Source organism: Narcine bancroftii, chromosome 3 (genome assembly GCF_036971445.1).
Source record: "Narcine bancroftii isolate sNarBan1 chromosome 3, sNarBan1.hap1, whole genome shotgun sequence".
Classification (NCBI taxonomy): Eukaryota; Metazoa; Chordata; class Chondrichthyes; order Torpediniformes; family Narcinidae; genus Narcine; species Narcine bancroftii.
The window spans coordinates 249,267,464-249,284,710 of record NC_091471.1 but is presented as its reverse complement, the minus strand read 5'-3'; the positions used below and the strand labels follow the sequence as shown (position 1 = coordinate 249,284,710).

General features: G+C 38.1%; 1 protein-coding gene and 1 long non-coding RNA gene across 6 annotated transcripts in view; one reads left to right on the top strand and one right to left on the bottom strand.

Moving 5' to 3' along the window:
• Nucleotides 1-17,247, bottom strand: part of LOC138758511 (uncharacterized) — an 83,176-nt gene that overhangs the window by 40,758 nt on the left and 25,171 nt on the right. For all 4 annotated transcript variants that reach the window (XR_011354309.1, XR_011354308.1, XR_011354310.1 and 1 more), the window contains 2 exons: nt 14,412-14,511; nt 13,109-13,214 (listed from right to left, as the gene is read on the bottom strand). This is a non-coding gene — a long non-coding RNA (uncharacterized lncRNA). The remainder of the gene's footprint in view (nt 1-13,108; nt 13,215-14,411; nt 14,512-17,247) is intronic.
• Nucleotides 1-17,247, top strand: part of LOC138758510 (interleukin-12 receptor subunit beta-2-like) — a 74,255-nt gene that overhangs the window by 42,573 nt on the left and 14,435 nt on the right. For both annotated transcript variants that reach the window (XM_069927506.1, XM_069927507.1), the window contains one exon: nt 582-774. In XM_069927506.1, the coding sequence (XP_069783607.1) occupies nt 582-774 (193 nt within the window). The remainder of the gene's footprint in view (nt 1-581; nt 775-17,247) is intronic.

Sequence of the window (17,247 nt, the reverse complement as noted above, 5' to 3'; positions counted from 1 at the left end):
TGTTTCAGCTGTGGAGATTTACTCCTCAGCTGGTCCCCCCTCCCGTCGGTGTTGTTTTTGTCTTGCGCATCGCGCATACACGAGCATTCGCGCATGCGTGGTTGCACACTTTTGTTTGGCTCCGTCAGCCATTTTTGTAGTCCTGATTTCGGGGTTTCCACTGACCTCAGGGAGTGGGCTTCTCTCTCCACGGTGGGCCTCCTCGTACCGGTAAGGCCTTCACCTTCCTCCTATTCCAACGTCTTTCCTTCTTCTTTTCTTCCCGTTCTTTTTGGTTTTTCTTTCTTCCTGCAAAGCCACATTCAGGGAATTAAGTATCGGTATTCTGTTTTCCTCAGTGCCTTACCATTTACCGTGTATGTCCTTTGTTGGTTTGTCCTTCCAACATGCAGCACCTCACACTTGTATGCATCTTCCATTTTTCAGCCCATTTTTCCAGCTGGTGCAGATCCCTCTGCAAACTTTGAAAATATTTTTTGCTGTCCACAAAGCCTCCAATCTTAGTATCATCTGCAAATGTTCCTCGTTTCCAAAATATCTCAATTAAAAACTAATAATGTTTTTTGGGGTTGGGATTGCAGCCTCTTGAAAAACATCAAGCGCAAGGAATAATTGACCGATACTCTGTGAGCGAATGGGATGGAGAAGAAATGATCAAGATGACTAACATCACCTGCTGCAATATCAGTCTTTGTGAGTCTACTCAACTTGTGACTGTTACTGCTTACAACTCTGTTGGATCTACAGAACCAGCTCAACTCAATCTGGTTCAAGGTAATCACAAACATAATAATATTCATGCGTCTTCACATAGAGGCATGTCCAGGTGAACACAAATAACACTAGAAAACCATTTTTTTCAAAAGAATTTGCTTCCTGAAAAAAAGTGGATTATGATAGACAACTTCAGGCTGAAGATAATTTCAGATTTACTCTATCATGTGGGAAGTAACTTTTATTGAATTTAGGATGTTTAATCACATTATGATGCATTAGTTCAACTGACCTAAAAATGTTTTATCACCACTTTTTGTTTATACTCAGCATCTGATGCCTGTTTTTTTTTAAATTTTTTATTTTTCACACTATAAACCATATTGACCAAGATACATACAGACATTTTTCTTCTTAAATATATACAGTGTCATTTTCTCCCCCTTTTCCGCCCTCCCTCACTCCCTTCCCCATTTATTTAAAGTTCAATCTATAAGATACATTAAACCCGTGAAACAATGTTGTCACTTAATAAAAATAAACAAGAAATTTTACTGAGTCAGTTCTTTTCGTTATCTTCTCCTTCTGTCATTTGAGGTGGTGGAAGTCTACGGTAGGATTTCTCTATTGTACTTCATGTATGGCTCCCATATTTGTTCGAATATAGTAATGTTATTTCTTAAATTATATGTTATTTTTTCTAATGGAATACATTTATTCATTTCTATGTACCATTGTTGTATTCTCAAGTTGTCTTCTAATTTCCAGGTTGACATAATACATTTTTTTGCTACAGCTAGGGCTATCATAACAAATCTTTTTTTGTGTTCCATCCAAATCGAGTCCAAATTCTTTGTTTCTTATATTACTTAGGAGGAAGATCTCTGGGTTTTTTGGTATATTGCTTTCTGTGATTTTATTTAATATCTAGTTTAGATATTCCCAAAATTTTTTCACTTTCTCACATGTCCAAATTGCATGAATTTTTGTTCGCGTTTCCTTTTTACAGTGAAAACATCTGTCTGATACTGTTGGGTCCCATTTATTTAACTTTTGAGGTGTGATGTATAGCCTGTGTATCCAGTTATATTGTATCATGCGTAACTTCGTGTTTATTGTATTTCTCATAGTTCCAGAGCATAGCTTCTCCCATCTTTCATTCTTTCTCTTTATGTTTAGATCTTGTTCCCATTTTTGTTTAGGTTTACCGTTTGTTTCCTCGTTCTCCTTTTCTTGCAGTTTGATGTACATGTTTGTTACAAATTTTTTAATTATCATTGTGTCTGTAATCACATATTCAAAATTGCTTCTTTCTGGTAACCTCAGACTGTTCCCCAATTTGTCCTTCAAGTAGGTTTTCAGTTGATGGTATGCAAACATTGTATCATGAGTTATATTATATTTATCCTTCATTTGTTCAAAAGATAATAATTTATTTCCCGAAAAACAATTTTCTATTCTTTTGATCCCTTTTCTCTCCCATTCTCTAAAGGAAAGGTTATCTATTGTGAAAGGGATTAGTTGATTTTGCGTCAATATTAGTTTTGGTAGTTGGTAATTTGTTTTATTCCTTTCTACGTGAATCTTCTTCCAAATGTTGATCAGATGATGCAATACCGGTGAATTCCTACGTTGCACCAATTTTTCATCCCATTTATATAGTATATGTTCAGGTATCTTCTCCCCTATTTTATCTAGTTCTAATCTGGTCCAATCTGGTTTTTCCCTTGTTTGATAAAAATCTGATAGGTATCTTAATTGTGCGGCTCAATAATAATTCTTAAAGTTTGGTAGTTGTAAGCCTCCTTGTTTGTACCATTCTGTTATTTTATCTAGTGCTAACCTCGGTTTCCCCCCTTTCCATAAGAATTTCCTTATTATTTTCTTTAACTCCTTGAAGAATTTCTCTGTTAGGTGAATTGGTAATGACTGAAATAGGTATTGTATCCTTGGGAAAATGTTCATTTTAATACAGTTTATCCTTGCTATCAGTGTTAGTGGTAAGTCTTTCCAATGCTCTAATTCATCTTGTAATTTTTTCATTAATGGATGATAATTTAGTTTATATAGATGGCCGATATTTTTATTTAGTTGTATACCTAGGTATCGCATTGGTTGTGTTTGCCATCTAAATGGTGATTCTTTCTTGAACTTTGTGAAATCCGCATTATTCATTGGCATTGCTTCACTTTTATTTGCGTTGATCTTGTACCCCGATACTTCTCCATATTCCTTCAATTTCCTATGTAATTTTTTTATTGATATTTCTGGTTCTGTGAAGTATATTATAAAGTCATGTGCAAATAGACAGATTTTATATTCCTTCTCTTTTTTTATCCCTCTTATTTTATTTTCTGTTCTTATCAGTTCTGCTAGTGGTTCTATAGCTAACGCGAAGAGTGAGGGAGATAGTGGACATCCCTGCCTTGTTGATCTGCTTAAGTTAAATTGTTTTGATATATATCCATTTACTGTCACTTCCGCCAATGGCCCCTTATATAATGCTTTAATCCAATTAATATATTTCTCTGGTAGGCTGAATTTTTGTAGTACTTTGAATAAATAATTCCATTCTACTCTGTCAAAGGCCTTCTTTGCATCTAAAGCAACCACTACTGTTGGAGTTTTATTTCCTTCTATTGCATGAATTACGTTAATAAATTTACAGATATTGTCTGTTGTTCGTCTTTTTTTAATAAATCCAGTTTGGTCTAGATTTACTATTTTTGGTACATAGTCGGCTAATCTGTTTGCTAATAGTTTAGCTATTATCTTATAATCTGTGTTAAGTAAAGATATTGGTCTATATGACGGTGATGCAAGTGGATCTTTCCCTGTCTTTGGTATTACTGTAATTATTGCTGTTTTGCATGAATCTGGTATGTTTTGTGTTTTATCAATCTGGTTGATTACTTCCAGAAGGGGAGGAATTAATAAGTCTTTAAATGTTTTATAGAATTCTATTGGGAATCCATCCTCTCCTGGCGTTTTATTGTTCGGTAGTTTTTTTTAATACCTCCTGTAATTCTTCTATTTCAAATGCTTTTATTAATTTATTTTGCTCCTCTGTTTGTAATTTTGGTAGTTCAATTTTAGTTAGAATATCATCTATTTTGTCTTCATTCCCTTCGTTTTCAGTTTGATATAATTGCTCGTAGAATTCCCTGAAGTTTTCATTGAACTCTGTTGGATTATATGTAATTTTTTTGTCCTTTTTCCTTAATGATAATACCATTCTTTTAGTTTGTTCTGTCTTAAGCTGCCATGCTAGAATTTTGTGCGTTTTTTCTCCTAGCTCATAATATTTCTGTTTTGTCTTCATTATGTTCTTCTCCACCTTATATGTTTGTAGTGTTTCATATTTTATTTTTTTGTCTGCCAGTTCTCTTCTTTTAGTTGTATCTTCCTTTATTGCTAATTCTTTTTCTATATTTGTTATTTCCCATTCCAACTGTTCTGTTTCCTGATTGTAATCCTTCTTCATCTTAGTTACATAACTTATTATTTGCCCTCTGATGAATGCTTCCATTGCGTCCCATAGAATAAACTTATCTTTCACTGATTCCGTATTTATTTCAAAGTACATTTAAATTTGTCATTCAAATAATTCTCTAAAATCCTGTCTTTTAAGTAGCATGGAGTTTAATCTCCATCTATACATTCTTGGTGGGATGTCCTCTAGCTCTATTGCCAATAACAGGGATGAGTGGTCCGATAATAGTCTAGCTTTATATTCCGTTTTCCTAATTCTCCCTTGAATGTGGGCTGATAACAGGAATAGGTCTATCCTTGAGTATGTTTATGTCTACCCGAATAATATGAATATTCCTTTTCCTTTGGGTGTTGTTTCCTCCATATATCCAAAAGTTGAATTTCTTGCATCGATTTAATTATAAATTTGGTTACTTTGTTCTTTCTGTTATTTTTTTTTCCAGTTTTATCCATGTTTGAGTCCAAATTAAGGTTAAAATCCCCTCCTATTAGTATGTTCCCTTTCGTATCTGCTATCTTCAAAAAGATATCTTGCATAAATTTTTGATCTTCATTAGGTGAATATACATTGAGTAAATTCCAAAATTCTGAATATATCTGACATTTTATCATTATATTTTTCCCTGCTGGATCTATTATTTCCTCTTCTATTTTGATTGGTACATTTGTATTGATTAATATATCTACTCCTCTGGCTTTTGAATTATATGATGCTGCTGTTACATGTCCTATCCAATCTCTCTTTAATTTCTTGTGTTGAACTTTAGATAGATGTGTTTCTTGTACGAATGCTATATCAATTTTTTATTTTTTCAGTAAATTTAAGTTTCTTCCTTTTGATTTGGTTATGTATTCCATTAATATTTAAAGTCATATAGTTCAACAAAGTCATTTCATACTCTGTTTATCTTTCCTTTCCATTTCCTCATCACCACTTTCCCTTCTTATCCATTTCTGCTTTCTTTTTTTGAACACATTATAAGACAACATTTCTAAAACATAAAATATTTCCACTATTCTCATATCTAAAATTCCTTTAACCCCAATAGTCCCTCCCCTTTCTGAGTTGCTCTTTGACCCTTGTCGGGCAACCACATCTCCCCTCTCCATTTGGATTTGCGAATCTGCTCGCAAGCGTCAACTGATTTCGCAGTGACTGCAATTCTTCCCCATCGAGCCCCCCAGAAAAGATTTTAATCTTCATATATAACAGTCACTCTCTTAATTCCCTCCTTACTTCCTTTCTTCCCTTCCTTTCCCTTCTTAGTTCTTACCTATACTCTATTTTTAAGATATACACATATATATACATACACACATATACATACACATATATATACCTACATACACACATACATATAGTTTGTTGTCATTTTTGTTCTTGTTACATCTCTTCATCTCTCTCTGTTTTGTAGTTGTTCTGCAAATTTTCGTGCTTCTTCCGGATCTGAGAATAGTTTATTTTGCTGCCCCGGAATAACTATTTTAAGTGCTGCTGGGTATTTTAACATAAATTTATAACCTTTTTTCCATAGGGTCAATTTTGCTGCATTGAACTCCTTTCTCTTCTTCAGGAGTTCAAAACTTATATCTGGATAGAAAAAAAATTTTGACCCTTGTATTCCAGTAGTTTTTTGTCTTCTCTTATTTTTTTTTCATTGCCTTCTCCAATATATTTTCTCTTGTTGTATATCTTAGGAATTTTACTAGAATGGATCTTGGTTTTTGTTGTGGTTGTGGTTTAGGGGCTAATGTTCTGTGTGCCCTTTCTATTTCCATTTCTTCCTGTAATTCTGGTCTTCCTAGGACCCTGGGGATCCATTGTTTTATAAATTCTTTCATATTTTTGCCTTCTTCATCTTCCTTAAGGCCCACTATCTTTATATTGTTTCTTCTATTATAATTTTCCATTATATCTATCTTCTGAGCTAACAGCTCCTGTGTTTTTTTAACTTTTTTATCAGATTCTTCTAATTTCTTTTTTAAGTCATCTACTTCCATTTTTATGGCTGTTTCTCGTTCTTCCACCTTGTCTACTCTTTTTCCTATATCTGTCATGATCATCTCTAATCTATTCACTCTTTCTTCTGTACTTTTTATTCTTCTTTTTATTTCACTGAATTCTTGTGACTGCCATTCTTTTACTGTTTCCATATATTCTTTAAAAAAAATATATCCATGTACTTGCCCTTCCCTTCATCTTCCATTTCTCTGTGTTCTTCCTCCTCTTCTTCTGAGTGCACTCCAGGATCTGTGTCCTTTACCTCTGTCTCTTCTGGTTTTCTTGTTGGGTTGTTTGTTTTATTTTGTTGGGTATTTTTGGTCTTCTTATTTTAATTAGAAGTGTCTTGATGTTGGTCTTCTTCCTCTGGGTTGGTCATCTGTTGTTTCTTTGATTTCTTATTTTTACTCTCTTCTTTCTTGTTCTCGTTATTTTCTATGTTTTCCTCTTGCTGTTGTGTTGTAGTTGTCTGTTTCAGCTGTGGAGATCTACTCCTCAGCTGGTCCCCCCTCCCGTCAGTGTTATTTTTGTCTTGTGCATGCGCAGTTGCGCACTTTTGTTTGGCTCCGTGAGCCATTTTTGTAGTCCCGAGTTCGGGGCTTCGACTGACCTCAGGGAGTGGGCTTTTCTCTCCACGGCAGGCCTCCTCGTACCGGTAAGGCCTTCATCTTCTTCTTCCTACGTCCTTCCTTCTTCTTTTCTTCCCGTTGTTTTTGGTTTTTCTTTCTTCGCTGCCATTTTCTCCACACTTTTACTTTCACTTTGTTATGGTTTTTATGTTTGTGCCTTTGTTTTTTCTCTATCTTTTTTTAACTTTTCTGGAGAGGGCTGGAGTTCCCCTACCAGCCACTACTCCATCACGTGACTCCTCCTGATGCCTCTAATGTTAGTGTCCAATGATAGTCAGCCAGCATTGATAGATTCCAGTGGCCTTGGTATCACTTTTCCATGGTCACAATGTCCTGGTGAAACCTTTCGCCGTGTTTGTCATGACGGCACCAAGATCAACAAGGAAGAAGCCCAAGTCCAAATACAGAAAATAAATTTTTAATGACATGTTGCATGTCGTGGTTTTATCTGCTTGAAGTAGACTTAAAGTATGACAGGAAATCACAGATGTAGGCTATTTCTAAAATAAAATGTTATATGATAGGAAAATCTGGAACATCTGGACAGCAAAAATGCATAAGTGTACATCAGGATGCTTTTTATCGACTATAGTTTGGCATTTAACACCAATTAACACCCACTCCATAATTGGATCATGGATTTCCTCACCTCCAGACCACAATCAGTGAAAATTGGAAAGAACTTCTCCTCCACAATCTCCATCAGTACTGGAGATTTACAGGGCTATGTTCTTAGCCCCCACTTTACACCTATGACTGGATAGTTCAGTATGACAATAATACCTGTTAGGTATAAGCCCGCCCTTTGCTGGATATCATGACACCTACGTCATGATGTCACCCTTCCATATATATGTAAAACCATGTGTGTCAGTAGCCAGATTAGTCTAATAGAAGTAAAGGATGATTTGCCGACAATATCACGGTAGTGTGTTGTATAAAGAAAGGGAATGAGTCTGTATATAGGATGAAGATTGAAAACTCAGCTGAATGGTGGACCAACAACAACCTTGCACTCAATGTCACCAAAACTAAGGAGCTGATTGTTGACTTCAGGAAAGGAAAGCCAGAGGTATACAATCCAGTGATCATTGGGGGATCAGAGGTGGAGAGGGTTAAGTTCTTGGGAGTCACTATCTTGGAAGATCTTTCCTGGACCCAATACACCAATGGCATCATGAAGAAAGCATGTCAGTGCCTCTACTTCCTCAGGAGTTTGCAGAGGTTTGGTATGACATCAGAAACCTTGGCAAACATCTACAGATGTGTGATGGAAGTGCTCTGACTGGCTGCATCATGGTCTGGTATGGGAACACCAATATCTCTGAGGGAAAAGCTCTCCAAAAGGTAGTGGACATAGCCCAGGACCTGACAGGAAAAACTCTCCCCACTATTGAGTACATCCCACACCACCCAGCCAGCACACCCTCCGTTTAGAGACTAATGTTACTTGTGCACTTTATATTGCAGTTTGTTTACATTTCTTATCTGTTTACAGTTCTTTTGATTGTTTACATGTTCATGCTGTGTAAAGTTTATTTTTTGCACTACCAATCAGAGATAATTCTGGCATGCCCACAGGAAAGTGGAATCTCAGGGTTGTATATGAATGTCACGTATGTACTATAAATCAATACATCTGAAATCTGGTGGGCATGAATATTTAAGGTAAAGATGGGGAGTTAATTAAGGACGTTTTTAATGAACATTGTTTCAAGCTTGAACCTGTCATCAAGGTATGACAAAATGTAGTCTGGTGCCCGAACAAATTGGTGGGGGTATGGGCGTGGGGAGGAGCACAGTCCCACAGGCAGGATAAGGGAGGGAGGGAACACCAGTAAACAGTGAGAAGGGGATGGTTCTGTGACTGGAGAGGGAAAGGGGTGCAGAGTTGGAGGAAAGAACATAGAGGGAAAGAGAAGGAAGGGAGAACGGGGAGTAGGTTAGCAGAAACCGGAGAAGTCTACATTAATGCTATCTGGGTGGAGAGTGCCTAGACATAAAATTAAGTGTTGCTCCTCCAATTTACGGGTGATCTTGGTTTGACAGTACATGAGGACACGGACAGACAGGTCAGCATGGGAATGGTGCACAGAATTTAAATGTTTGGCCACTGGGAGATCCCTGATATTGATGCGGACAGATGCTCAGTGAAGCAATCAACCAGTCTGTGTCCAGTCTCGCTGATGTAGAGAACCCTCCTTTATCCACCTCCTGCCAGTGAGACTGTGCTCCTAACCCTGCCCCTCCGCCCTACCACTGTATGTATATATGAGCTGTATTGTATGAGCTGGCCTGCCCCCGAACCTGTGATTCCTCCCTCCCAGAAATCCTTATAAAGGCTGTTACACCCAAACTCCTCCCTCAGGGCCAGCAACATGTGAGATGTGTTGATGTCTTAAGGTGATTAAAGCCTATTAATCACAACTTTCTGTCTAATGCGATTGATTGATAGCGCTACAGGTACATACCTACATCTTCTACCTTGATAAAGGGCTCAAGCCCAAAATATTAGTTTTGTATCTTTATCTTTGTTACATAAACTACACTGTTTGACCACTGAATTTCGCCAGCATTGTGTCTGCAGACTTTCATGTTTCACGATTTTGCAGATGGGACACACTGGAGCTGTTTTGCATCAGTGCTGATGGGCATGAATATTTAAAGTCAAGAATGGGGAGCTAATTAAGGAGCCTTTTCATAAACATTGCTGCAGCTTCACCTAAACAAGTGAATTTTTTTTAAAAATGTAATTTACACATACAACACTGTAACAAGCTCTTTTGGCTGACGAACTTCTGCTGCTCATATACACCCAATTAACCCACAACGTTTTGAACAGTGAGAGAAAACCAGAACACCCAGAAAAAACCAACAAAGCATGGGGAGAACGCACAAATTTCTTACAGACAGCGTGGGATTTGAACCCCAGTCCCCGTTTCTAGCACTGTAACAGCGTTGTGCTAACTGCTACTCTAACTGTGCCCGTGGAGAGGGCTAGTTATAGAATAGACAGCCAATTTAGTTCTTCGGAAAATGCACAAATATCACTCACCATACCTCTACAGTATGTAATGAATGGCATGTAGCGGCGGCTACACTGCTCCTGCAATAACACACGCAACCAGACAGGTTGAGCTCAGTGAGCAGTCTAGTTTATTGCAGACTGCTGGGCTGCACTTATACTCCCAGCCTTGACCTGGCTGAGTACCGTGCTAGAGGGCACTGACGTCATCCGGGCGTCACGTGGTCCCCCCCAAGCGTGGGTTTCTGAGCCCCGAGCAGGAAGGAAGGGAAATCACCAACGGCACCATTTTGGCCAGCTGCCCCACCGCGTGGCTTACAAGTGGGACCAGTTCGCCTGCCTTGTGGTGAGCCACCACACATTCCCCCCCCCCCCACCAAGAACCGGTGCCAATGTCCTTTTTTGCCAGGCAGCCTCGCTTCTTGGGCTGGGCAACAACCATGGGCTCAGTGGGATCGAGGTGCGCTGGCTTCAGCCTGTCCATGGTAAAGAGCTCATGCCTGCCGCCCAAGTCCAGTGTGAACGTCAAGCCGGAACGCTGTATAACCCTGTACAGCCTCTCGTACAGTCGCTGCAGAGGCGCCGCAGTCGGGCCCCACCAAACGAAAATGAATTCCGCGGAAAGCAGCTCGCCAGGAACGTGAGTCAGGCGGGTGCAATGTCTGGGTGGTAGTGGGAGTTCGAAGGAGTCCAAGCGTACCCTGAGGTGAGGAAGTAGTTCATGCAGCGACTGCTGGGTCACCAGGTAGTGCCAGCGGCACACTGTAGACCAGCTCAGCTGATGACGCCTGCAGATCTTCCTGGGAGTGGAGCGGATGCCCAGGAGCACCCAAGGCAGTTCGTCCGTCCAGTCGGGACCGGTGAGGCAGGCCATGAGCGCCGACTTAAGGTGGCAGTGCAGACGTTCGACCAGTCCATTGGCCTGTGGATGGTAGGTGTAGATGTATCCCCAACCTGTTGGCAAGCTGTGCCCAGAGCGCAGATGTGAACTGGGCACCCCGATCACTGGTGAGGTGAGCCGGGACGCTGAACCAGGTGATCCAACCATGCAACGGGGCTTGGGAGCAGGAGTCGGGAGTCGGTGGAGGCACCTGGCATTGGGATCGCCTCGGGCCAGCGAATGGTGCGGTCCACCACCATAAACAGTTAACGGTTGCCCCGGGAAACGAGTAAGGGCCCGACGATGTCCACATGAATGTGACTGACCGTTCTTGGACATGCTTGAACTCCTTTACGGGGGCCCTGGTGTGCCTGTGCACCTTGGAGGTCTGGCAATGGGTGCATGTTCTGGCCCAGCCCGCGATCTGCTTCCTCAGCCCATGCCATACGAACCGTTCGGCCGTGGATGTGATGGAAGACCTGCCTGTGCCACTGCTGCGGAACTACTGGCCGCGGGGTGCCCAAGGAGATATCGCACAGGCTGGTGCTTTCGCTGCTCGGATTCGGGAGGTCTTGGAACTGCAGGTCGGTGATGGCAATCTTTTTTTTTAAACGTTATTTATTCGTTCAAAAAACAAATAGTACATAACATATACAACAATTAACCATAAACATTATTTTTTTATATATAGAAATATAAAAGAAAAGAAAAGAACCCACCCCACCCCACCTTCAGCCAACTCTCCTAAGGAGAGCCATAAAGAAAGAAAAAGGAAAAAATATTAAAGAAAAATTAAATATACATATTAAGATCTAATCAATGTAAATTGAAATGTAAATATTCTGAATATAACAACCACTTATTAATAAAAAAACTATTAATTGTCACGCATTATTATTTTTCCATTATTAAACAATATTTCAACTCATTATGCCATCTATTAATATCAATCATATTCGTATCTTTCCACGTACTAGCAAAACATTTTTTCACTACAGATAAAGCTAAATATACAAAAGCAAGCTGAAAATTATCTAATCCCAAGCCTTTCAGAGGTTGCAAACTACCCAATAAAAATACTGTCGGATCTAAAAGTATTTTAATCTTATACCGACCGGTATTCTAAAAACAATTGAATTTTCTTCCAAAAAGATTGTATACATGACCAAACAGCATGAAAAAAAATTCCAACTGAATTACCACATCTAAAACACAAATCTGATTCATGAAAACCATACTTTTTAAATTTTTCAGGTGTTAAGTATAATTGATGTAAAAAATTATAGTTAATCATTGCATAACGTGCATTTATCAATCTCGTCACACTATCATAACAGATATCTAACCAATCATCCTTGGAAAAAATAAAACCAATATCCGTTTCCCATTTAATTTTAGATCTATCCCAACCCTTTTTATCCATACCATCCTGTAACATTTGATACATAGATGAAATATAACCCTTCTCTAGTACCTTCATAAGAAAAGTCTCAAATTTAGTCATTTCAGGTAAAATCATATCTCTACCAAACATACGTTTTACCAAAGATTGAATTTGATAATAGGGAAACAAAGAGTTCTTATCAATCCCAAAAACTGTCCCTCATCTGATTAAAAGATAAAAATTTACCCTCTTTAACACAATCTCCCAAATTTTTCACACCTTTAAATCTCCAATGCAATAAACTTCGATTATGTATTGAAAAAGAAATAAGTTGATTATTATATAACAGAGTCAAAGCCGATAATTCACCCCTAGAGCCTATCATTTTATTTTTCTTTATCCATAACTTCATTAGATGTTTTAGTATAGGCACATTATACTGCTGTAACAAATTTATATTCCATCTAAACACAAATTGATGTATTTAAAATTCAGAAATATTTGCCATCTCAATTTTGGCCCAACTAGGAGGCCGTACCAAATCCATCAATGAACTAATAAATTTAAGTTGGGCTGCTTCATAATAATTTTGAAAATGTGGTAAACGTAATCCCCCTAACTCATATTTCCAAGTTCATTTATTCAAAGCGACTCTCGAAAATTTACCTCTCCATTAAAAACTCCCTAACCATTTTATTCAAATCTCGAAAAAAAATATTATCAAGTAAATATGGAATAGATCGAAACTAATATTGGATACGCGGAAAAATATTCATCTTAATTGTATTTATCCTACCCAATAAATTAATAGGTAAATCTTTCCATTAATCAAATCAGTTTTAATTTTTTTTATTAACGGAACATAATTTAATTTATATAAAGATTGATAATTAACATTCAAAATTATACCTAAATATTTAATTAGATCAGTCCATTTTAAATTAATAATATTCTTATAAACTGAATAATCTCCTTCACTTACCGGTAATATTTCACTTTTTTCCCAATTAACTTTATATCCAGAAAGACATCCATGTTGTATTAAGGTGATGGCAATCTTGAAGGCCCTTGTCTCCTTTTTTTTTAAACTTTATTTAAAATTTTATGACATGAATAAAATAAAAATTACATTTAAAGAAATAATAAAAAATAAGATAATGAAAATTAGAATACTACATCATTAAACTACACAAATTAACCCCCCCAATAATTATAACACAACATTAATCATCTAATTTAAAATTAATCCAACCCTCCCCCCCAAAATAAAGAGTGAAGAATTAATTAACAATGTTATAAATAAAATAGAAAAAACCCCACTTACAAAGAAAGGATAAAACTTAACAAAAAAAATTGCTAACAATAAAAAAAATATCAATACTAAAATAATACCCTTAAACATATATTTAAATCAAACATAATTCATGTATTTAAAAAATGAAATCCACTTTAAAACTAAATTCAAATATTAAAATCATATATCAACCACATATCTGTTATACAAAAAATCATAATTAATAATACATAAATACAGATTTTCCATTAATACCAAGTTTCCTTTATAATTCATCGAGAGAACAAAAACATCCCTTAGAAAAACAATCAGATAAACTTTTTATTCCCTTCCCCTCCCCTTATATAAAAAAAAGAAAAAAAAAGAAAAAAAGTTCAAACTCTTATAAAATTCTCCATATTCTTCATTTATAACATCTTCAAAATTCTCTATCAAAATTAACTTAATTTTATTAAACTCTTCTCCCTCAATGTATTTGTACTTAATTTTCTTCTTCTTCTTAACCTTTCCCCTCATCTTCCTCTTCATCTAATTCAACATCCTCAATTTTTGACTTATTATCTTCTGTGACATCATCCTCTAAAAAAAGAAAGAAAAAAGAGAAAAAAAAACCCAAAAAAAGAGAAAAAAAACGAAAGAAAACCTCCTAATTCCCTCTCAATTACAATCAAAACAAAAAGAGATTTAAAAAAATTATTTATTTTTAAAAAATAATATAAAAGAACCTTCACTTCTTAACCCAAAAATTAAAAAGAAAAAAAAACAGGTCGGAGGTCACAACTACCTCCTCCTGTTTAAACTGCCCAAAGCGGTAACTCCCCCAAAATATTGGGTGTGAGATAACTCACAGGTAGCTGATGACTTCTGGAAACTAGTGCCCACCCAGTTCCCTCTCCCAACTCCCATTTCATTAAACTATCATCATTATTTAAACTATTTAAACTCTTTTCAAAAAAAAGATAAAATATTTATTTTTTTAAATCAACATTACCACTTCGATCACCATTGCTTCCATTTCTTTTAAAAATCTGGATACCACCTTACATCTCTACTCTCTTTGGAGACCTTGAAGGACTACATCGTTCCTGAAACTGCATGATTGGTAGAGATTAAGCAAAGTCCATAACCTCTTTAGGATTGTCAAAGAATTTTGGCTAATTTCCATCCTAAAAAATCTTCAGTACCGCAGAATACCTGAATGTTGCCCTATGTCTTTTTTTCCACAACCGTTCTTTCACAGAATTAAATTCGCGTCGTAATAGCATAGTATTAAATCTCCATCTTGAAGCTTTCTGAACATCTTGTGAACTCAAATATTCTAATAATAGTAATGAATGATCCAAAATCAATCTAGCCTTATACTCCACAGATGTAACCCTATCCTGCAAATGTGCTGATATTAAAAAATAATCAATTCTAGAAAAAGTATTTCGTAAGGAATAAAAAGAAAAATCTTTCTCTGAAGGATTAACTCTTCGCCAAATATCAATTAAATTCAAATCTGCCATCATATTAATCACTTGGATTGCCATCTTAGACTTCTTCAGTACCCCAGGGTATCTAAATGTTGCCTTATATCCTTTTTTCCACAATAATTCTTTCACAGAATTAAATTCACGTCGTTGAAACATAATTTCCTGACTCAAATCCGGATAGAAGAAAACACGATTACTCTGAACCATCAAAGGAGATTTGTTTTGCTGTGCATTTCTAATAGCCATACGTAAAATAGTCTCTCTATCACAGAAATTTAAACAGCGAACCAGAACAGGTCTTGGATTCTGTCCTGAAAAAGGTCTCCTTCTCAAAGCTCTATGAGCCCGTTCCAATATTAAACCTTCAGAAAACTTATCTTGTCCCAACACTTGTGGAATCCATTCAGTGAAAAATTTTCTTGGATCTGGCCCTTCTATGCCTTCTGGCAAGCCGACAATTTTTACATTATTCCGTCTGGATTGGTTCTCCAAATAATCAACCTTTTTTGCTAAATTTTTATTCTGAATCTGTAACATTTCAATTGTTTTATTCACATCTTGCAATTGATCTTGTACATCAGATAATCCTTGATCACACATCTCAAGTCTTTCAATAGTTTCAACTTTAAAAGCTCCATAATCAGCCACCTGTTGAGTATTGACATCCACCAATGCATTAAGATTATTCATAGAATCACCTAAATGCATCATTGAAGAAAATATCTTTTCAAGACTCTTGAAAAGTATATCAACATCAGTAGATCCAGACATGGTGGGATTCTGCTGTTTTTGTGGAATCAGAGGACCTTCTATCCCTTCTTTTAATTTAGTAGCTTTTCTTGCAGTTTGACTCCGTGTAAGAGCCCCTGCCACAGACCCCCCAGAAGTATCAGGAGGCTGATGATCAGGGTTATCTTTGATCCAAACCTCCTTTAAAAGCTTTGTTACATCAGTATCTGGAAGAGCTGTTATAACTGGTGGTATAGCAGTCAAATAACAACTCTTTAACTCTCCAACTGGTGGCGCCCCAGCTAATTCAGCAGTCAAAGTCTCAGTAGACGTTGTTTGAAATACTGGCATCCGGCCAGCCCTTTGTTCTAAAGGCAGCTGAAAATGACCTTCAGAAAGACTTACGGAATCAGAACGGAGTTCCGAGGCCGAATTCTTCGCTTGCTTTCCTGAATCCATTTCACGCTGAGTCATGGCTTTTTGTAAACAAGCAGGCTCAGATAATTTCGGAAAATATAATTTTTTAACAATCTGTTGATGTTTCCTTTTACTTTTTTTTTAACAAATGTACCATTAGGTATTAATTCAACATCTCATACTATTTATAAACTTTTTTTAAAAAGTTTTAACGGGCACTTAAAGACAAAACAATAAGTTAGAGTCAGGAGAGGACTGGAAGGCACGTCTGTTCTTTACGCCATCTTGCCAAGCACCCCCCGGCCCTTGTCTCCTCATCAGCTTCCTGGTCCCAGGCGAGCTGGTCGAAGTCGAGACGGGGCATCAGTGTGCAGATGGCCGATCACGAGAGACCATCGGCAACCACAATGTCCTTCCCCGCCTTGTGCCATATGTCGGTGGTTAACTCCGAAAAGGAGGGGTGACGCTGCTGGCGGGCCAACCAGGGATCCTTTGCCATCGCAAGCACCTGGGTGAGGGGTTTGTGGTCGATGAAGATGGTAAAAGTCCTCCCCTCCAAAAAATAGCAGAAATGCCGCAGTGTCAGGTACGTGCCCTGTAACTCGCGGTCGAAGGCACTATACTTGCGTTCCGGTGGGTGGAGCAGGCGGCTGAAGAATGCCAGCGACTTCCAATGCCCATTCACCTGCTGCTCCAGGATGGTTCCGACGGCTGTGGCAAAGGCATCGACAGAGAGTGCCATATGCAGGTTGGTGTGTGGGTGGGCGAGCATGGCGGCCTTCGCGAGGGTGTCCTTGGTGGCCTCGAATGCGGTGCAGGCTTCTGGGTTCCAAGTGAGCGTCTTGTGCTTGGCTGCGATGAGGGTGAACAGTGGCTACATGATGTGCGCAGCTCCTGGGATGAAGCGGTTGTAAAAGTTGACCATACCCGCGAACTCCTGCAGCCCCTTGAGGCTGTTCAGGTGTGGGAACTCCCTGATGGCGGCAACCTTCACAGCAGCGGGCGTGTCTCCTTCGGCCGTGATGGTATGGCCCAGGAACTGCATGGACTCTTTCCCGAACTGGCACTTGGCCGGGTTGATGGTAAGCCCGAAGTCGGCCAGCCGGGAGAAAAGGGCACGTAGGTGGGCCTTGTGTTGCGCCCGGTCATTGCTGGCGACAAGGATGTCATCCAAATAAATGAAGACGAAATCCAAGTCCCTGACCA